The sequence below is a fragment of the Phycodurus eques genome, chromosome 18, assembly GCF_024500275.1.
Source record: "Phycodurus eques isolate BA_2022a chromosome 18, UOR_Pequ_1.1, whole genome shotgun sequence".
NCBI classification, from domain to species: Eukaryota; Metazoa; Chordata; class Actinopteri; order Syngnathiformes; family Syngnathidae; genus Phycodurus; species Phycodurus eques.
In genome coordinates this window covers 13,074,372-13,096,616 of record NC_084542.1, presented here as the reverse complement: position 1 = coordinate 13,096,616, position 22,245 = coordinate 13,074,372, and the positions used below count along the sequence as shown (strand labels likewise).

At 43.7% G+C, this 22,245-nt stretch overlaps 2 protein-coding genes and 1 long non-coding RNA gene across 4 annotated transcripts; 2 read left to right on the top strand and 1 right to left on the bottom strand.

The window, feature by feature from the left end:
- Window positions 1-286: 286 nt before the first annotated feature.
- LOC133416968 (uncharacterized) lies at window positions 287-2,293 on the bottom strand. The gene is made up of 3 exons (XR_009770307.1): window positions 2,105-2,293; window positions 1,464-1,502; window positions 287-372 (listed from the first exon to the last, which is right to left on the bottom strand). It is a non-coding gene; the product is annotated as an uncharacterized LOC133416968 (long non-coding RNA).
- A 1,660-nt stretch (window positions 2,294-3,953) lies between these two features.
- Window positions 3,954-8,227, top strand: armt1 (acidic residue methyltransferase 1). Its single transcript, XM_061704354.1, has 5 exons — window positions 3,954-4,061; window positions 4,391-4,496; window positions 4,955-5,196; window positions 5,301-5,466; window positions 5,832-8,227. The coding sequence occupies exons 1-5, from the start codon at window positions 4,003-4,005 to the stop codon at window positions 6,618-6,620; spliced, it is 1,362 nt and encodes a 453-aa protein (XP_061560338.1). The 5' UTR covers window positions 3,954-4,002; the 3' UTR covers window positions 6,621-8,227.
- A 2,086-nt stretch (window positions 8,228-10,313) lies between these two features.
- esr1 (estrogen receptor 1) lies at window positions 10,314-22,020 on the top strand. 2 transcript variants are annotated; one of them, XM_061704352.1, is made up of 10 exons: window positions 10,314-10,412; window positions 10,995-11,411; window positions 11,895-12,127; window positions 12,753-12,869; window positions 13,728-13,906; window positions 14,007-14,160; window positions 16,839-16,977; window positions 18,698-18,831; window positions 19,725-19,908; window positions 21,085-22,020. In XM_061704352.1, the coding sequence occupies exons 1-10, from the start codon at window positions 10,345-10,347 to the stop codon at window positions 21,359-21,361; spliced, it is 1,902 nt and encodes a 633-aa protein (XP_061560336.1). In that variant the 5' UTR covers window positions 10,314-10,344; the 3' UTR covers window positions 21,362-22,020. The 2 variants fall into 2 exon arrangements, with proteins under 2 accessions (XP_061560336.1, XP_061560337.1); XM_061704353.1 differs by having other exon boundaries at window positions 21,016-21,102.
- Window positions 22,021-22,245: the final 225 nt, after the last annotated feature.

Genomic DNA, 22,245 nt, shown 5'->3' with positions numbered 1-22,245 from the left:
ATACTGTATGTCATTCTGGGAAAACTGGATTTCCCCAAATCTGTCAGCTCAAGACCACCCCAAATAATAATAAAAAATAATGTATATATAGCTTCCCCAATAACCAACTACAATACAGTAGTCGACTCTCACTAATTGTCACCAAGCCCCAACACCACCAGAGCAAATCCAATTGTCACCCCCCCCCCCCCCCAAATTTTTTTTTTTTTTATCATTGTTGATACCACACCATATGACACTTTATTATAATTACAAACTCATTTTATGACATTACCCTTGAAAATAAGTGGTTTACAGATTTATTTATTTTTCGGGGGGAGGGGGGGGGGCGGAGGTTTGAGGATGCAGGCTTGTATGTCACAGCTTCACAACCTGGAAGAAAATACCAATTACTAAATTACTATTAGCCATTTATTAGGGTTTTCACTCAGTGATACCCGAATATACTCTCATTTTTAAAACACATAGTATATTGTCATCATTTATCTTTAGTATCTTTTATCTCTGCTAGCATGGTGCTCCGAACATACTCAACATTTTAATTACATCAGTGAGTTATTGTTAAGTGTCCATAAGTCCCTTAGTGGTACTTTCATGGAGATGGCATGGGTTCAATTCCCAGCCAGTGCCAGTCCCAAGCCCGACGGTGCGTTGCGTCAGGAAGGGCATCCAGACCAAATCATGCGAGTGACTCGCTGTGCCGACCGTTGATGGGACAACTCGAAAGGCGCAACATTTATCCCTATGTGCCGATCAATTTGAATATAATAATAATATATATAATCAAATTGCCAACAGACACACTGAATAGGTGAATCCTGAATCCAACTCATCCATAACAACTCTTTATTCTGCTTTCCACAAACTACTGTACAGTATGTACTATTACTTTTAACACTTGCAGTTAATTAAGCATTTTATGAAGACATTAAATATATTTAGTCTCGCTGTAAAAGTATTGAAAAACTACTTACATGCTGATTTTGCTTGGAATAATTTAGTGATTTTATAATCCGTGTCTTGGTAAAGTACATGCATTAACATGCACAGACTGCCTCTAGAAGCAAAATCCATTAGCAGTATAGTATGGCAGTACACAAATATATTGCTTATTAGACACTTTTAAGAGTTTTTTGATTTAACAAATTACTAAAAAAAAAAAAATAACAGGGAACTAACATTTTTAAACATATAAAAACCATATACCACATTCATCATACTCTACTCAAAGCTGTGGGGGCAACATTTTATACTTTAGACGAGGGATAGAAAAACCTAAAGCGGTGTACACACATAATTTTAAACATCTTGACTGATTTTTAAAACGTGAGACGGATCTTGTGTGGTCTACTTGAGCTGACCGACATAGCACATCAACACATCACAAACATACATAACATTATCTCCACCGACATATGCGAGTCTCCTCCCCAAACCACGTCTGTCAAAGTACCCAGACTGACCTGTGAGAGGCAGTATGGTGCCGCACGCCATCCAGACTGCTGGAAAATACAAAGAAGAAGAATAGCTAGTAACCAACTTTTAGTTTGTCTGGAAACTACATTGCAGTTGCAAACTCTTTTTGTCATCTTGATTGCGGTGAATGATTTGTGAGCCACGATACGAACACTCGACATAGCCTTGCTCCTCTATTTGTGTCCAGTAAACGGCGCCAGCTTTCAGGTCATTTCCTAATTGGCTGTCATTCCGTTTCACGCGCCAATCCAACAGTCCGTGGCTCGGCTAAACAGTGTGTTGACCACACACATAAAAGAATTTGCCGTTGTAAATGTTGAAGACCAATCCATCCAATTTGTATACTGCTTATCCTGTTTAGGGGAGCTAAAGCCTAACCCAGCTGAATTCTGGCAAAAGGCGAACTATAGACCCTGGACTGGTCGCCAGTCAATCGCAGGGCAAATGGAGTAACGGACAACAATTCACACTATCACCGACTGGGAACTGATCTAAATATTGAAAATGTTCGACATTTATGATTGTTAACTTGATTTCTCTCTATTCATTATCTCATCACACCTTACTCCAACCAGAAAGTTGCCTCGGACAATATTTAGAAACATCCTATAATGGGACTTTTGCTTACTTTGATCACAAGGGGCGGAAAATTCCCAAATTTGTCCCAATTGTCGGTACGTGCATGCTCCGCTTGAGGCCCGTGGGCAAGAGCATTTGATCTGGCCCTCCATGCAATCTGAGAAACAAATAAAACCTCAGAGCAACTGTCATAAAAATAATAATAATAACATACAAATTCTGCTAAACATTTGTTCCATCATTGCATATTTGTTCATGAATTTAGTGTGGCCCTCACAGGACTTCACATTGAAATGGCCCCTGCCTCACAAGCACTCAAGTCATGTGTCGTCATCAGAGGCTGCCATTGATTGGCGTTATTCTCTTGTAAAACAGTGAGCCATTCAGCCCGAGGACAGGGAGTCCACAGGACGCTGGGCTGCGGCCGCTTGGCGGGCAGGAAAAGCCGTGGAGTGTATAAAAGGAGACATGGGAGGGAGGGACTGTCCTGTCAAGCGGGGCCCTGTTGTTTGTCCTATCAACAAACAACATCTGATCGTGCCTGTGACTGGAGGTCGCTGGGAGGGGGGGGGGGCACAGAAAAATTTTGGGCAAACAAATGCACCGGTGGAGCAGTGCTATACATTTGAATGGCTACAGCACAAAAAAGCTTGTTTACTTATGCCGGCTGGCTCCCAGCAGGTAGCTTACATCCGTTGACTCTTGTCTTGACTCTTGTGTGTTAAAACCTCCTTATAGTCATCTTTTCTATCTGAAGAGAGTGTCACACATGACTGTCCCACTACTAAATAGATTTTTGCTCCTGCTATAAAAAACAGACAGACGGAAATCAGGGTACAAGCGGGTGACATTACCCTGACATCAGCGCGCAACTATGCGGCAGAACCGCCTTTGCCGCGGATGCAACCGGGTCAATGCCACAAGCACGCTCCGGAACACCTGTTTAAACAGGGCCTTTCACGTTAAAACGCCGCCCTCCCCCCACTCCGCGTCCTTTGGAAACCGGAGTGTTGAGTCACTCCCCTCTCGGTGGAAAAAAAACAACAAACAGATCCAGCCAGGCTGGAGCCCGGTGGGGGGAAGGGTGGCCCGGCCCGGCGGCGGCTGAACACCGGAGGTGGACGCAGCTGGACTCCCACACTAGAGGCCCCCCTAACATCCTGACAATGGGCCGCCATGTTCCCATAGTGACGGCGCCAGAATCAATTGATATGCCTATATTTTCTAGACAAGCACGGTAGCCTGAGGCCAATCGCTTGGTCACGCAGAGACACTCGGGAGCGGCGAGGGACGTCCCACATGAATCGCCCTGTTCTTCAACGGATGATTTGTTTACCATGGTTGGCTTTATTTCTACAAAAACAAAAAAGGTTAAACTGCATAATTACATACAAGTAAAGTGTACAACACATCTATTTGTGTATTTCACTAGATGAGTTTCTAGCCTCATCAAAAAATGAGCATTACCCCACCTTCCTTTCTTTCCCGCCAAAAAAAGCCCTGGGGCTTCGAAATCTGTCGTTTCCTGATAGGACCACCAAGCGTTTCCCTGGCAACCGTTGCCACGGAGAACCCCGGATGGCGCAGGATGTGGGCCACGAATATATGTGAATTACGCCACTTTTAGTAAGTGACTATAACTTACGTAATCACGCTATATATAAAAGAAAATGCGTTAAGATGTTGTTAAGACGGTACTTATGTTGGTGGCCTCTAGGTGACAGCAAAGCACCATTAAAAAGACAAAAACAAGTCAAACGTTTATTTCAATTTAGCACAAAAAAAGTGAAGTACTGTAGTTCTATTTTTTTCAAGAAACTATATAATTCAAGATAAACAATATACTAGTAATAATTCCTGAATTACTGGCTTTAACGTAACCACCCTACGCTTCCGGTTTGAAGACTTAAATAAAGTTGTACTTTGAATGAGGAAGCTCCTACAATCATGGCGGCCGAGCAGACCGGCGACGTAGTTCCTCCTTCTCTGTCAGCTAAAGTAGTTGGGTATGTTGAGAGCTTCTTTCAATAAGTCGTCGGGATTCTCAACTATGCGGTTAAAAATACAACAACAAGTGTTTATTAACTGGTAATTAATGAGGGGATCGAACGAGAAGTAGCTTTTAGCATTTAGCTGTCAAATGTTGCACCACACGTCTGACTGGGAGGATATGTCCGATACCAGTCCAAATATTTGCACAAGAGCTGTACAAACGTGTTGCTTAACTGTTCGTGAAAACGTAGCTGAATGTGTTGCGTAGTCGCATGTTAGCCAGGCTAGGTTAGCATTGGAGTTGGCGTTGAAAAGCAATGTTGTGCATCTTCTTCCTTTGTAGGTCGTTTGCTTACTTGACTGTAAGAGACCGATTGCCCACCATCCTCACTAAAGTCGTAGACACAATCCATCGCAACAAAAACAAGTTTTTTGAAGAATATGGGGAGGTAAGTAAGGCTAGGCGCACTACTCCAAATACGTAGGTGAGGCTATTTGGCTTTAGGGTGACGTTTCAAGATGAAAGGAAAATTCCGGAGAACCCTTTCAGCCAGGTAAATTTTACATGAACCTCTCTAAACTTGAATGCACATGTTCAACATTTCAGTACTATGAATCAACTAATGCATGAGATGCAGAGAAATTGTTGTGAATTTTTCCATGCAGTTTCTTGTTGGAGAACAGCAAAAGGAGCCGAAACATCAAACGATTTGACGTGTGCATTCAAAGGTTGAGAGGGGGTCGAATTAAGTACACTTGGGAAAAAAAATATATATAGAGCATTTTAGGTTCATCCTGAAACTTCACTTGAATACCGAATACTTTGAACTTTTTGAGTTATTTGTAAATGTTCCTCTGTTGTATTGAGTGTGTAAATCTGACCTGGTTTGTGTCCTGTCGACATCAGGAGGGAATCCAAGCAGAGAAGCAAGCTATTTCTCTGCTGTCCAAGCTGAGGAACGAGCTGCAAACAGACAAACCTATACTCGCCCTGACTGACGGCCTGGAGGACGCGGACCCTTGGAACCGGTATCTGCAGCGACAACAGGGGCAGCATGGGGACCAGGATGTGGTCAGCTGGTTCAAGTCTCCGTGGCTGTATGTAGAGTGCTACATGTACCGCAGGATACAGGAGGCCCTCTGGCTCAAGTGAGAAGCATGGACATCTTCACACATTCCTGTGTATTGTGATGCAGATGACATTCGTTTCTATAATATCGCTGGTCAGTAATAGATGATGTTGTCGTTTCCAGCTCTCCCATCAGTGGCTATGATGTCTTCAATGAGGGCAAGACTCAGAGCTTCTTTGAGTCTCAGCAGGCTATAATGGCTTTATGCACATACTTTGAGGCCTTCAAGAAGAAAATGGAAGACATCGCTGAAAATCACCTTCAGGAGTATTTCAACAAACTGCTACAGGTCAGTACATAGTCTGAAGAGCCTTTCCTAAACATTTTAAAGATCTCCCTGCAACCCAAATGAACTAAAATACAATACCGGTACTCACAAAAAGTTCGGGATATTTGGCTTTCAGGTGAAATTTCAGGATTCATCTAAAATGCACTATGACCTTTACAGGTGAACTGAATTTGACCTTCTCTAAACTCTTGAATAAACGCGTCTTAGCCAAGGTTCATCTTAGGTAGGGTACAAGCCCCCCAAAAACACACCTGAGCTCCCATAAGTCATCTGTGGGCGGTCCTTAATTACCACTAAATTGCCACTAACACAATTACTGCAAAGGAATTACAAATCTCTGACTATGCTTGCTTGACTCTTTAAAGGTTTCTCTCTGGGGAAACAAATGTGATCTGTCAATCTCTGCTGGCGTGGACAATTCGCAGAAGAGCAGTCCCATCGACTCTCTAGTCGCCTTGCAGATGTTCATCTTAGTGGACGACTCCGACGCCGTGTGGTCGGCGCTCATTTCTGCCCGGCGACAGACCCAGTCGGGGAAAAGGCGGTCCACTCGAGTGGACTTTGTTCTGGATAACGCTGGCTTTGAGTTGGTCACCGACTTGGTCCTGGCCGATTTCCTGGTGTCTTCCGGTCTGGCCCGCGAGGTCCGCTTCCACGGCAAATCCTTCCCGTGGTTCGTCTCCGACGTCACGGCCGAGGATTTTCATTGGACCATCCGGCAGACCATGGCGGCCAATCACAGGTGGATGTCTCAGAGAGGGGTGCAGTGGCAGCAATACATGAAAGAGGGCACATGGTCCTATCACGACCATCCCTTCTGGACGCAGCCGAACGAGTTCTGTGACATGGCGGCCGACGCTCCGGAGCTGTACGCGACTCTGCAGGCGGCAGACTTGGTGCTGTTTAAAGGCGATCTCAACTACAGGAAGCTGGCAGGAGATCGGGACTGGGACCACACGGTGGGCTTTGACACTGCGCTGAGGGGATTTGGACCAGCACCGCTGTGCAGTTTGAGGACTCTTAAGGCTAACATTCAAGTGGGTCTGCAGCCAGGCCAAGGGAGCAAGCTGAGCTCTCAAGAATCAGATTGGATGACATGCGGAAAGTACGCAGTCATTCAGTTCTACGGGCCGAACTCGGATCAGCAGGAATGACCTCAGAAGAATCAATGATCAACACTTGTATTAAAGCCGTCACATGGTGGGGTCATTGTCAATTTGCAATGTTTTATTCAGAAAGCACTTAACTACAAATGTTTGATTTCTCTCAGGATTTCAGTTTTTAACTCTCCTAAAGGAGATATATTATGCTTTTTTTCCCCCCACATATTTAAATTTGTGAATACTTCCTGTAGTTCCTCCTAAATCGGTGAATCATTTGTACTTTTCATTTTCAATTGGTCGTTGACAAGTCAAAATGAAAGCGACTGATGTTTTGGTTTTCATAATTCAATTGTAGGCTCGATCAAAAATACATCAAGTAAAAATGGGCCGCTGGAGTGAATTTGATTTAAATATATAATTACGTGACCCATGCGTTTAGTAAAGAGCATTAGTAAACCTACGTTGGCTTGTTAAATTAGTTTGGACCATGATCCATATTATATCAAGGACAAAAGTGTTTGAAGAATTATCTGCTTAATTCATTCGTGTTCACCACAGGAGGAGGAAACCCTTCCACTGCTGTTTGTCCAATCGCATTGATTTCATTCACACCAGTGTGGATGCAGCGACCATTGGAATTGGAACAACCCAGAACATTAGTGTTGATCAAATTCAGTCCTGTGGCCTGGTTTTTCAATTTGTATTTTTGATCCTGGCATACATTTTTTTTCCTGCTTTATGTTGGATTTAAAAAGAATAACACAATCAGTCACTTTATTTTTGATTTCCAATTTAAAATGGAAATAAATGTTCCACGGATTTTGGTAAAATGTCTAACAAGCTTTGGTCAAAATAAATAGGATAAAGAATTTCGGCACTTTTTAGCCCTTTAACAGCCCGGTTGAAATCAGAATGCTTGATGCCAAATTCATGTCACAAAATGTGTCTTGCTTACAGAAATACTTTCTTAAATGGACTGCTCACAAAACTGTTTGGTTGTCTAATTTCACACTTGATGGGTAAGGAGCCACTTCAGAGTCCGATTTGTATACTGTACAAATAATTAAAAAAGTCAATTTTCCATAATATGTCCCCCATTAAGTTGAAGTGCCAGTGGGAGGGTGCTATTGTAGAGCTCGTTATCTCGCCAAGGTGCAACTGAAGTGCGATAATGTTGTTTTGTCTGCAACAATCTGTCTGTCACATTGCTTCAAATTTGCATGCAAACACTGAAAATACTATTTGCAGTTTTTGGGGCAACCTGGCTTTGTAGAGGTAAAAGCACCAAGGGTAGCGTCAATAGTCAAGGTTATATAAAAAACAAATACAAACAATTATAGAAGTTTTCATCAAATTGCCCACAAACTCCCTAGTGGGGAATTAGTTATGCTGTAAAATAATTTAGGCAAAGTAATGGTAATGTGAGTAAGTTAGAGTGCAGACAATCATTTAGTCACTTAAATGGAATACATAAAAAAAAACTTTATGGTCGTCCAATGAAACACTTTTCCCCCCCATTTATTTTTTTAAATTGTTTTTTTTAAATGTTATGAATAAATGTATTGTGTTTTGGATAAAAAAAAAAAAATCATATCCTAATGACAACTCCTGAAGCAAGGACACAAACATTGATTAATTAAAACAGTCACAGGCTCATTGGCATGTAGATAGCGTATTAAAGTGCATTTAAAAATACATCTATAAAATTTGTGCTATGTCTTGTTTACAAGTGATAAAATTGAAAGTAAGATTTAGGCATTACATTTTAATTTACTACTGGAACCTGTTTTCATTAGATTTTACTAGGTTTTTGTACAAAACGTAATGCACTAATTTAGTTTAAAAAACTTTTTGGGATTACTTTAGGGCCGCAACTATTGTTTATTTTAATAATCGATTTATCTGTCGATTGAATTATGTTTTTGATGATTCAGATAAAGATATTTTTTAATTTCCATCCTTTTATTAAAAAAACAGGACATGACTTGATTTCATATTGAGAGTGCAAAAAAATGCAAACCTATAAATTGATCTGTCTGAAAATCGGCAACAATGTTGATCATTGTTTTTCCAAGGAAAAGCAGATGTTTGCAAATGTCTTATTTTGATTCAACACAAAGCTAATCAGTCTGCTTTCATGAAGGAAAATTTACTGTTGAGAGGCTGAACTCCTGAGGATTTGGACAATTTTAAGTTGGTATTGTCGATTAGTTTGATCATTGATTTGTTGTCCATTAATCGATCAATCGTTACATCTCTAGATTATTTAACAAAAACGGTGGGAAAATATGTCTTTAAATTGATCCCTTGGTGTGATTTTTGTGCATTTCCCTACTAAATTCTCATGAGAACATGTTGACCCATGTTGCTACTACATGTAGAAGAGATTATGAACTTTCACTACTGTTTGTCCTTGTCGTGCAATCACCCAAACATGGGGGGGAGACAGTGTTATGGACTTGTACTACATGAATTGGATCCAATGAAGGCAACACTGCACACTTTTTTTCCCCTCATATGATCAAAATGCATGTCTGCACACTCCGAGCCCTTACTGTCATTTTAGATTCCTGGCAAGATCATATCCTTCTAATGAATGTTTTTTCATCAAATAAAGAGCTGCAGAGACCCCTGCTCACTGTTATTTACACACATGAAATATGGCCTCTAATATCGACCTCATTTGCATCCAAATTCGCTTTTACCAAAGTAGCGCGTTTTGATGTCAACAAGACAAAAAACCGTGACTGCTAGGCAGGCGCAATGCAGGCAAATCATGAGGCGAAACGTGACGATGTTGTACAAATGCACCATTAATATTCACCGGTTGTGTTATAACGCTCGCATTACAGTTGACACGTTGACCTCCTGATTATTCTAGGTCAGGTTAGACTCTTACTTTGTACCCTGAGAAACAGCTGTAGATACAAACGTGCATGACAATGCTAAAGGAGCTTTAAGTGGCCCTAAATGAGCCAATTAGGTGATTTAGTTGGCTCCCTGTATTTTCTTGCAATCTAATATGACTTAATTTTGTCCCCCTCTGGGGAAATGCAATGAAATATATATATCATCATCAGGGCTACTTGTTTTCCACTTGACCTGACATGTTCTGAAAATGGGGCTGTTTACTCAAGAAAGAGATGGGAAAATGAAGCCTGTGCCAAATGTTGAGCTCTTCCTCTCTCGCTGGAGGTCTGCAGTTGCTTTTAACCCTCGCATCAGAACGACGCAGCTGACAGGTAAGCATGCAAATCAACATTTTAATTCAAGAAGCAGATTGTTTTGTATTGGTAATCTCTTGCAGGGTTGATGTAGCAGCCACATTGCAGCTTGTCACTGGTTTTCTGCATCGCAAGGCTTTTTCTTTACCTTGACTTGTGGTCCCGAAACATGCAAGGACTCCTGACACGTGCGCGTTTAAGTCTTCTATTTGCATTGATACTCAATCCCTTAGTTTGTTCTATTGTAAAATATCCACCACTTGGCATCATGGTGTCATCTTCTTGTCAAAACAAAGCTGTATTCATGTAATGAAATGATGATAAATACAAAATACTCAGTATCTCTTTGATTCCATCATCGGGAGTGGATTGTGTAATTACTGGCTGCTGAAATGAGATTTGACCTCCTGCGTTGTTTGCTGTGTTATGGTGACCTGGCGCTCAAATGCACCGCCTCCATCGATTTGACTGCATCTTTTAATTTGTTTATTCCCTTTTTTTTTTTTTTTCTCCTCCCCACTGTTTCCACTTTGCCCAGTGAGTCCAGCTGAATGAGCGCAAGTCGGAGGGATGAACGAAACGAGCCGAGCGGCAGAGAGGATGGCTGTCGTTTAAAGAGGTGAGCAGTGTTTTGTCATGTTGTTGCTTTTAGGCCGTTTTGTTTCAACGCCCCCATCCTCGTCCGGGCTGTGATTTGATTTACTGGAGCCTCAGGTGTGTTCAATAATGTGGCCACGAACAGAAAGCGCGCTTGTACGCCATGCCAAAGATCACCGAAATGAACCCACGAATATTCCGAGAGCGTCCTGCAAGATGAAGCCTCTCCTGCGTAACGCAAAGGCGGAGGAAGAGGTGGAGATGATGTGGTGGCGTGGGACGGGACAGTCAAGTTCTACGGGAAGCACTACTTCCATTTTGTCCAACTTTGTGTATTTTTCTTCCCATCCTTACAAGCCATCCCTCTTACACATTCGAGGAAAGACGGGCGGGAACAAGGTTGGGAGTTGTCTTTTGGGGGAAAGCTTTAGGAGAAGCAGGAAAAGGGAAAAGAAGAGTATCACATCTGTATGTGTGCATGAGACGGTTGAATGGGAGAGAGAGCGCCACTCGTTCCTGCCCCCCCACCTCCTCTCCCCGCTAAGGGGAGAGCAAGTCTAAATCATGTTGCTTATCAGTGCTGTTGTGCTGTGATGTTGCTCAGGCAGAGCCCGGCAAAGAGCAGGAAGCCTCGCGGATCACCGCCGACACCCGGCATCAGCCCGGCCGCCCCAGAGCTGGAGAACCTGTCCCCGTCGCCCCCGCCTCGCGCCCCCCTCAGCGGGATGTACCCCGAAGAGAGCCGGGGTTCCGGTGGGGTCGCCACGGTGGACTTCCTGGAGGGGACGTACAACTATGCCTCCCCTACTCCGGCCCAGACGCCGCTTTACAGCCACCCGGTGCCGGGCTATTACGCAGCCCCCCTGGACACGCACGGATCGCCCTCGGACGGCAGCCTCCAGTCGCTGGGCAGCGGGCCCACCAGCCCCCTCGTGTTTGTGCCCACCAGCCCCCGACTCAGCCCCTTCATGCACCCCCCTGGCCATCACTATCTGGAAGCCACTTCAACACCCATCTACAGGTGAGACACAACTCTCTTCAACTTTGTCTATCAAGTTCTTTGTCTGTTTCAGCATATATTGGCTGGGAGGTGACCCCACCCCCCAACGCCGATTGTCGTTTGCTGATTATGCAACTCAAAACCACCGATAAAACGGTTAACCCGCCTTTAGGAAAATTACGCGTTTTTATCTTGTTCGCTGAAAGACGGCTTGTGAAAAAAAACCCACTATTGTAAACAGCGAGTTGTACACAAACACTAATTATGTGACAGTACTGTAGTTTAATTTTTGATTTGATTCAAAACATGGCCACTATCACTGTGGACGGGATCAAAATGCTTTTTAATTCCAGAGATTAAGCACTTTGTCGGGGACCTTGAGCCAGGACTGACACGTGAGAGCCAAATCTTTCCATGTGTGTAAAATTGAATAGTAAAAAGATGCCCTTTCGACTGGATGCAGCTGTGTCACAAGTACCTGAAGAAACCTCGTACCTGTGGCAGGTCCAGCGAGACGGTCAGTCAGCAGCAGGCGTCCAGGGACGACCAGTGCGGCACTAGTGACGAGGCGTACGTCTTGGGGGGCTCGGAGGCAGCCGCCGCTGCCGCCATCGGGGTGTTCGAGATGGCCAAGGAGACGCGCTTCTGTGCCGTGTGCAGCGACTACGCCTCCGGCTACCACTACGGGGTGTGGTCCTGCGAGGGATGCAAGGCATTCTTTAAGAGGAGCATCCAAGGTAGACACAAGTTTCTGCAAACAAAAATACACACTTAATGATGAGTGAAAACTGTAAATTCACATTCGTAACATGATTTCATGCTGAAGTACGACTTATTCAAGTCAGTAATTAGTCTGGCTGGAGCTCTCCCTTTTATAGAGAAAAAGGTCAAATGGCTTTGAAGAGAAGTGTGGCTGTTGAAAGATGGTGTCAGCACCCCAACAGGCTCATGGTAGTGTCTAACCTAGACAGCGAAACCAACAGTTAACCAGAAGCTCGCTTGTTGCCACGTGACGCGACAAACAACAACAAACAAAAAAAAGGCAAAAATGTTTGTCCAACGTACTTAGTGTGTCCAACCTCCCTCAGGTTGTGCTCCTACAGAGCAAAAGCTCCATCTGCTCTGTGTGGCTTAGTCATGTTTGTGACGCTACACTGATGCAAAGAACGGTCAGAGAAACCAATAGTCTCCATGGCGATGACAAAGCCAAGGATGCCACCTTTTAATTTCCTCCATCACAGATCCATTTAAAATGGGAATGGAGTGTTCCTGGACACTAAATAACCTCAATGTGAACCGAACACTGGGGCATGGGCCCTTCTAGTCTGTAATAGACTTTTTTCTCCCTCCCCCCATTTTCAGGTCACAATGACTACGTGTGCCCGGCAACCAATCAGTGCACTATTGACAGAAATCGCAGGAAGAGCTGCCAAGCGTGCCGACTAAGGAAGTGTTATGAAGTGGGCATGATGAAAGGAGGTGGGCAGGAACACCCAAGTATTCTTCTTAAGTCTTCTTACTTTTATACATTAACTCCATTAGCTTCACTCAATGCTTAGTAGGAGAGGCTCTTTCTGTGAAAGCCACAAATATGTGCATTCGCTGGCATTCTCGAGGCTAACTTTAACTTTAACCTTGAAGTGATTTCCTCTTAAGGAGTACGAGTACTGATTAGTGCACACCCCCACTTTTGTTTTCATACTTCTTGAATCACATACGCATCAACTATGTGCTGCTAGCCTGCTGATTTCTCTGCCAAGACCAAGTCACCCACTCTCCATCTATTACTTTTAGGCATTTATAAAATTCCTACACACATATATACGTATATATATATATACACACACCATATTCCTCATATAGAGTATTAGTATTCATATAGATTTTGATTATTTTCTTGGTTAACTACAATACATTACAATATATTTCATCTGAATCTGGAGATGAACACAAACAGAAAACTGCATGCACGCAACACTATGTAGTGGTGAGTACAACGGGTCGACTGGAAGGCCGTCTCCACGAAACTTAACTGCTTTCATACTGTGCCGTGAAGTCATTTATAGCAGCCGGTAAGACTCCAGCCGGTGGCAGCCGGTAAGACTCCTTCTTTCACTGCATTTGAGACTTGTTTATGTGCCTCGGTAGGTGCTGATGTTTTGATTAGCAACAGCGTTCAAATGGGTTCAGTGGTTAACTATTTTGTGTCTGGTACAGTTGTCACCTTTTTATTTCTGTGTGTGTGTGTGTGTGTGTGGGAGGGGGGGGGGCGTGGATTATACGTTGTATTATTAGAGGGCACCATTTCCTTTGGCATGACACTACTGTTTCCACAAGGTGTGCGCAAAGACCGCGGTCGCGTAATACGCCGTGACAAGCGGCGGACCGGCGCCACGGAGAAGTTGACCAAGGAGACGGATCACAGAAAAATGGCCCCCCAGGAAACGCGGAAGCAGAGCGGTGGCGGAATTGCCGGAGGGGGAAGATCATCGGTAACGGACATCCCTCCTGACCAGGTTCTGAATCACACAGAGGCAAAAAAAAATAAAAATGAACTCTTTAATGGATGGAGACATCATTTAATTTGAAGAATGTGTTAATTGTCTGCCTCGTCAGGTGCTCCTCCTGCTGCAGGGGGCCGAACCCCCAATTTTATGTTCTCGACAGAAGCTGAGCCGACCCTACACGGAGGTCACCATGATGACGCTGCTCACCAGCATGGCTGACAAGGAGCTGGTACACATGATCACCTGGGCCAAGAAGCTGCCAGGTGAAGCCCAACAACAAACACTGCCTACGAGCATCAAATGGCAGCCAGACTTCCAAAAACAGCATATAAGGACACGGGCCTGTGAAATATGTACTAACTGTATAGTAATATACTAAAAAAGAAATCACTGATTCACGACCAACAAATTTACCTGTGGTAAATTATCCAAAGTTACTTATTTGGTCAGAAAATTATTTATTTATGCAAAATAATGTATCTTTTTTTAATTTTTTTTTAAAAATCTATCTCTGCTAGCGACGTACTTTACAGTGACACACAGAACCATTAAATTCTTTTCCACTGAATGGCAAGGTAACCTGCGCATACGTCACCAGACTGACTGTGTAAGTCAATTTATGAGTAAACTATGAGATCATTATTTCACTATACGGTGGTGCTTTGAGATATGAGAGACAAAACTTACAAGTTGTTTTGTTTTTTTAGATATGAGCTGTCGTTCTGGGTGGAGGAAAATATGGTAAAAAACTGGGCCATCCCACTTGTAAAATTCCTGGCCCTGCCCCTAATAAAGATTTGGAAACTGCTATAAATGACAACAATTGGAAGCTCTGAAGTTGAACACTGCTGAAGTCAAAATTGAAGTCAGAATTTGGCAAAATATTCTTTTAAAGTCACACACACACACACAAAAGAGCTCAGTTCAGCGAACAACTTTTTTTTTTTTTTTTTTGCTTTCTTACAACACAAAAGACGCATCAGGAGCTATTAAGTGGAAAGGAATGGTGAGAAGAGAAGGATTTACACAGGAAGTTAAGTGAAGTAAGCGGTGTCACATTCACTCGGAACACGCTCGAGTCTATCACTAATTAGTAGTAGCAGTAGTCCCTCTAGGATTTTGCAGACTTTTTTTGTGGCCTAAAACGACTGATTTCACAGCAGAATTTAACCCAAAAAAATTGCAATCGAATCTGCTGACTTTGTTGTGATGAAATATGAGCATTTCGATTTAGACGCAACGGCGTCCGGCAAATTCATTTGTCTGTTTTATGGTCTTGTTTCAGCCGACCTCTGGTGTGTTTGTGTATACATAGATTTTAATCATATGATTGGTTATTTGCTGGGCCACCATTTTGGAGGTCGAGATCTGTGTGCTAATGTTGCTAAACCTGAGCAAAAGACTCAAATTGACTCGATGTCGTTTATTTGCGACACGGTGTAATAACGGTAATTTCTTAACAATTCCAAATGGAATGACCGCTGAATGCGCTGAAACCACACCGCACTCAACTGTCAAATAAATACCATGTCTACGACTTGGATAAATGGATGCTACTTCATCTGGCTTTTTTCTTATGCGTACACATAACTACATTTGAGCCAAATGCAAAACTATATCTGCCTAAAGCCTCCAGTGGCTGGAACATATCCCAGGAGTTCGTCAAGGGGCTTTTCCACAGCGCAACAACGAGGCTCTCTAAAGCGGCCACGCTAGCTGTCACGTCGGACTTCTCATATTTTGTACCTCGCTCTAACCCCCTTCTCGCCGTGATATTCGTGCACTCATGGCCGACAACGATGCGCTCTAAAGTGGCTACGTTGGGGGATTACCCGAAAGGAAGATGCAGTTTTTGGGTGTAGGCATAGCTAGCCAGCTAACAGCACCTGGAAATCTGGGTAACCACTGATGTGAACGTTGGTGCTTCAGTTCTTTTATATATAGTGGGGGGGGGCAACTCCTTCAGGGGCCGAAGTGCGTCACTGGGCCCCATTTTAGGCACCCCCAAAAAATTAGGACAACTGAAATGGTGAAAAAAAGTTTAATGCTATACCTCCACAACTGAGTACTACATAGTTCCGAGTCTTTGCAAATGTTTTCAGCAATTATCTTCAAACATGTATAATGTATTGAGAAACAAATCTCGGAATTCACTTTATAGGGTCTTTAAAATAAATCTCTGTAATAGGTAGACTAAATAAATATCTTATGACGAAAATGTGTTTCAAAATCCGAACGTATTGTGGATCTTGGATTGTGTTCAACCTTGGATGTTCCGCTGCATTCAGCCTGTATTTTGTGACTTTGCACTTGACGTACACATAGCATTAAAATGGAAGCACTGATGCCAAATATTTACATTAAAAAGGATTTTTGGCAAATCGAAGGCAGGTTTGAACACAATTAAAATGCCACGTCTTAGATGACAAAAAGGGGGTGTGACACCTGTTACACACACACACACACACACACACACACACACACAAGCAGAGCTATAACAATGCTGGTAATTACAGTCATCACCTTTGCGAGAGTTGTTGGAGCACTGGGCAAGCTCCCACCTCAGAGCCCAAATGGACCACATGTCACCTTTGGCTCTCTTAAATGAGTAAATTCGAAATCACCGAATCACCAGAAGCTCCAGGGGATAACAATGGTAATTACATGTCACGTGAGCTGGCTGAGTGCCACTGATAAGGCTTCTGGTGACAACGCCGACTGCACATGGTTTCATTTAGCCAGACAACAACAACAGCAGCAGCATGCATATTTAGTGTTGAGTGAGTAGGCAGAAGCTGCTAAATGCTGTTAATAACGCGCACGGTGATTAATCATCACCGATGAAGCTCGCTGTGTTTGGTCCGGATGATAAGCAAGTGCCGTCGTGCCGCACGGCGAGTGTCAAGTGTGCTGTACGCGTGTGACGTGACTTTGTGCTCAGGCTTCCTCCAGCTGTCCCTGCACGACCAGGTGCAGCTGCTGGAGAGCTCGTGGCTGGAGGTGCTGATGATCGGCCTCGTCTGGAGGTCCGTCCACTGTCCAGGCAAGCTCATCTTCGCTCAGGACCTCATTCTGGACAGGTAAAAGAGGAGAAGTGCACTGGCCTACTTCTGGGACACGTCCTCTTTGCTTCTCCATCACACTCTCACACACACCTCAAGAGTGACACATCAGCATTGTAGATTTTCCATTTCGCACCTTTGCGGCCATTGTGCCATCCCAACACGTCTTGTCATTCAGTGCCGTACAGTGAAAGACTAATTATGTGCCCCCCGCGGTGAAGAGAGGATCCCTCCCCACCCCCCGCCGCATCATTACAGAGCCTAGCTGGCAACCAGGACAGATGTAATCAAAGCCTCAACGTACAGAATGATAGAAAATGAATGGCGGCGGAGGGAGGGAGAGTTAAGAGGACGAGGAAATAGAGATGGAAGAAGGGACGGCTGTTCCCCCCTTCCGCACCAACCGTGTTCTGAGTAAACAACCTGACCAATCATCACTTCTACCTTTGTCTAAAAAAAAAAAAAAAAGAGCGAGAATGACAGATGAGCCAGAGGCAGACAGACAAAGCTTTTAGCTCGCTGTGCCTGATGGTCCCATTTGATCGGGAACTCTATTAGCGTATTATCTCTAAAAAGATGGCCCCTGGTCTAAGTGTCCTGCCAGATTGGACGTGATGGCTAAAACGCAGCGGGTCAGGGTCGACGCATTCCCTTAGCTGAAAGCGCCACTGCCGCTGTGATAGCATCCGGCTTCCAGTCGCTTGTCTACTACGCCCAAAAGTCGAGCTCCGTAGCCATTCACTCCATTAGCGCTATCTTGTCCTCGTTAGGGTCAAAGGTGAGCTGGAGCTTATCCCAGCTGACTTTGGGTAAGAGGTAGGGTACACCCTGGACTGGTCGCCAGTCAATCACAGTGCACATATAGACAAACCACCATTCACACCAATGGACAATTTAGAGACTTTCCTGAACCCAACATATTGTACATATTTTTTGAATATGGGAGAAAGCCTGTGTGTTTGGACCTAAAAATTAAGAGGCAGGCGTGCTAACCACTATTTCAACCTCTAAGGTTGAACACAATTCCAGATTTGAACTGTTCCTCTCATAGGAACTTTACACAGGGAACGTTTGAAATCAAATTTTTAACAGTCTTGCAAGAGAAACAGAACTAACCTAAAAGAGTCAATTGTGCACTCACGTAAGTAAGGCTGATGACGGACATGAAAACGCCAAAGTCGGAGATCGCCAACCAAATGATAATGACTGTGTTCTTATCATTTCCCACTATAGAATCTCAAATTGATACATTAGATTCCAGACAGGGAGAAAAGTGGACGATAAAAATAAAGATATGGAAAAAATGTAATCAAACCTAAAGCGAGAGGAACCGTTTTTGGCCCAACTCAAGTACAGTTAAACAACGTTGCTGACTTTTAATTGCAATGGAGGTACAATTCAGTGTCACTGAGTGTCAGCATGTGCGTACCTCGCGAAAGGCGGCAAATGTGTCGGACCGTGAATGCCTTCATTGATATGATTAGGAGTACCATGTATGGACCGAAGTCTTCTTCGCAAGTAGTTCAACACATCGGCGAATTATCACGTGCGTCAGAAATAAAGAAAGGTCTTCGTTCACAATTATCTGTCATTGTGCTAATTGAAATGTTAGGTATCAAAGGTTCTGGTGGTATCGGCGAGTACTCGAGTGAATACTCGTACCGCTATCGGTCTGAAAAAAAGTGGTTGGTGACTTTATGGACGAGTCGTTGGCGGAATGTATGTTTGTGTCGTGCAGGACTGAAGGCGACTGCGTGGAAGGCATGGCGGAGATCTTCGACATGCTGCTGGCCACCGCCTCTCGTTTCCGCATGCTCAGACTCAAGCCCGAGGAGTTCGTCTGCCTCAAAGCAATCATCTTGCTCAACTCCGGTGAGCTGATTTCTTTATTCTTGATCAATCTGTCCCAAAGGTGGCAACAGATGCATCTCATCAAAACGCGCCTTCCTTGTTGATTGTTTGTACTCTCGAGAGCGGATGCGTCCCGACGACGCCCCCGGAGTCGCAGCGGCGAGCGCGAACACGGTGTCCCGGAAGGGCCCGTCGGCGCCGGTGAGGACGACGAGCGTTGTCACGGCAACACGCGGCAGCGCGCGCGTAAGGGCCGAGGCTCGAGCGGGAAAGCGAAAATACCAGAGAGATGACGTTGGCGACTCAGCTGCGTGAGCCGAATGGAATTTGATTGCTGCGTGGGCATTCGAACCTCCGCTGTCGACCTTTCATATAAACTTTCGTGCACTATGTCCTCAAATAGTTGCACCGCTAATAGACGCCATGACGCAATTAGTAGTTCCTGGGTGTGTCATACAAACAGACATATTATGCATTCCCTCCCCACAATTTAAAACATACATTTCATAACATAAACCTGTCTGTACTTGCTCTCCTCAAAACGTGCCAGTTACTATGACACACTTTAGACAGCATATTTCCTTTCTTACTGAAATCAACACCTTTTTAATTTCACTCATGCAAGTTAGGTTCCATCAACAACGATCTTGCCATAAGAGTGCGCTGCTTGCTTCTGGAGCGTTTTAACTCATTGAATTCATACACTATACTGTGTATATGTTTCGCACGGATGATGAATGTGAGTGAGAACGGTTTTCTGTCTCTATATATGTGCCCTACGATTGACTGGCAACAAGTTCCTGAACAGGATAAACGGTACAAAAAAATGGATGGCTGGCATTCAAACGAGAGCCTCCCGCTCATCTTCGAGAAGGCCGCGAGCTCATCGCTGGTCTGCTTCTGTCTGCGTTCAGGCGCCTTCGCGTTCTGCACGGGCACTATGGAGCCGCTGCACGACAGCTCGGCGGTGCAGGGGATGTTGGACACCATCACGGACGCCCTCATACATCACATCAGCCAATCGGGTTGCTCGGTGCAGCAGCAGGCCAGGCGCCAGGCCCAGCTGCTCCTCCTCCTCTCTCACATCAGACACATGAGGTAAAAGACACTTTTTTTTTAAATTTTTTAGGCTGCACTATGGGGAGGGGCATATTAATAATCAATTCATTGAACAACAACATGACATCAGCATCTTTGCTATGGCAACTCCTCCATTATTCTGCTCAATACATCTGGCATGGAAACAGGCGTTCAGAGAGATTCCCCTATCCTCTTAAATATAATACCGTATTAAAAATACAACAATTAAGCAATGTAATTGAAGAATACATTCATTGTCATAATTCACTTTTACATGCTTATTGCCGAGGCCTCCGGTGTATATTCTTCTCGTCTCACGTACTTCTCTAAGTACTCCTTGTTGAGCTCTTATTGCAAAAAAGTACACAAAGATTATTCATTGATGCTCACTGAATCTGAATCTGCGGTCTTGCGTCACGTGACGTCCTCCACTATGTTGGTGTACGTTTTGGCGTTGTTAAAAAAATGATGCTCGCTTGAACTGAGGTCTTGTGAGGTACACTGTCACAGTCTTCCGCGACACCCAGAATTAATGGACTGATGTTTCATAAAAGTACTGATACGAATTACTGACTTTGAGACACGCTTTTCCTGAAAATGTGGTTGAATTCTGTATTGCGTACAACTTCGGTGGTTCCTCTAGCATCATGGTAACACTACATGGGCTCGCAGTAAAAGAAAAAAAAAGAAAAACATACACAATTCCCTCATCCACTGCCAAACGTTTTCAAAGTAGAGTTCCTAATTGCAAGGTCGCCATTCAATCAGAGTGTGAATGAAAATAGTGATTTCGAAATTTTCCACACCTGATAGTCACCCTTAATCTTCGTCTTCTACTCAAAAGCTGCATGAGATGCAACATCTCCATCTACAGGGATCTGTTAGTCATTACAGTGGTTTACAAACTGGAATTTCATAGACAAGCTGGGCAAGCTCCTCTTCCACATCTACCCATTGAAAAAAACGTACTTGACGAATATATACGTCAGTGGCAGGTTGGATTCCAGTCAACGGATATAATTGGCCACCACAGTGAATGAGTTAACTGACTGATGTCTTGTGCAATATACAATTTGCTGCCACTGAGACACTTTTCCCTTAAATTCCCTATTTGATGCAACTTAGGAGGATCCAGTAGCATCACCCTAACGAGGATCCAGTAGCATCACCCTAACATTTCACGCATCCTTGCAGTAACAAAGGCATGGAGCACCTGTACAGCATGAAGTGCAAGAACAAGGTGCCATTGTACGACCTGCTGCTAGAGATGCTGGACGCTCACCGCCTGCACCGTCCCGTCAGACCCACGCAGATCTGGTCCCAGGCGGAGAGAACGCCTCCTGGCGGCAGCAACGGCGCCACCTCCAGTTCAGGAGGCCGCGGCGCCCAAGAGAGCATGAGTAGGAGCCCCCCGTGTCCAGGCGTGCTGCAGTTCGGAGGGTCCCGGCCCGACTGCGCAGAAATCCTGTGAGATGGACAAAGGATCAGTGTTGTGCTGAAGGTCATTTGATGAATATTTATACATTTCTGACATCACTTTGAGATCGCTCACACGGCTTCTCAGCTGCACTGTTTGAAATTCATGTTTTTTTTCTTCTTTCATTTTGATTCCCATTCAACCAAAGTGCACTTCCTCTTAGCTTGAAGGGGCTACTGGGCATTACTTTCATTTGTTTGCATAATAAGCTGTGATTGAAAAATGTGTCGGTTCTTCACCTGCCAGCTGAGTACCAGCATGTCTGATGTCTAACGTTTGCTACACTACTACCGGTTTGATCATATTTGTAAACTGTATATTGATCGCGATTGATAACTGTTTGTGTTTCCGTCTGCCGTGTCGTTGGGAAAAAAATGACCACCTGCAAGTTACACAGCTTCAAATCCGAGCCAAACTGTATTTGGGTTACTGATTTGTTCACTTGCACTTGTTTTGTATTAAATGTTGATTATTTCTGGTCCAATTGTTGTTTTATCACGATTATGTGCTGAAAAGTATTCACTGATGGGGAAAAAAATAAAAAAAATAAAATAAAAAAAATCTGTCTTTGGAAATAAATATATTGTATGTAAACATTTATTTGGAAAATAAATAATTTTGAGCCATGGATTTGCCTCAAAATGTTAAATTTTTTGGCCTTGAAATATTTTTTTTCCTCACAAAAAAAAAAAAAAAGTTTCCCCTTCACTTAAATAAAAAGTAAATGACAATGAGTTTTGCTTTTTGTTTTGCATTTCCCCTCTGGAATTTGCTTTGTTTACCCAAACACCAAAAAAACTTTGAAATTTTTATTTTTTAAAGTGAGTTTATTTTCTACCCAGGAAATTTTTTTAAAGTGAGTTTATTTTCTACCCAGA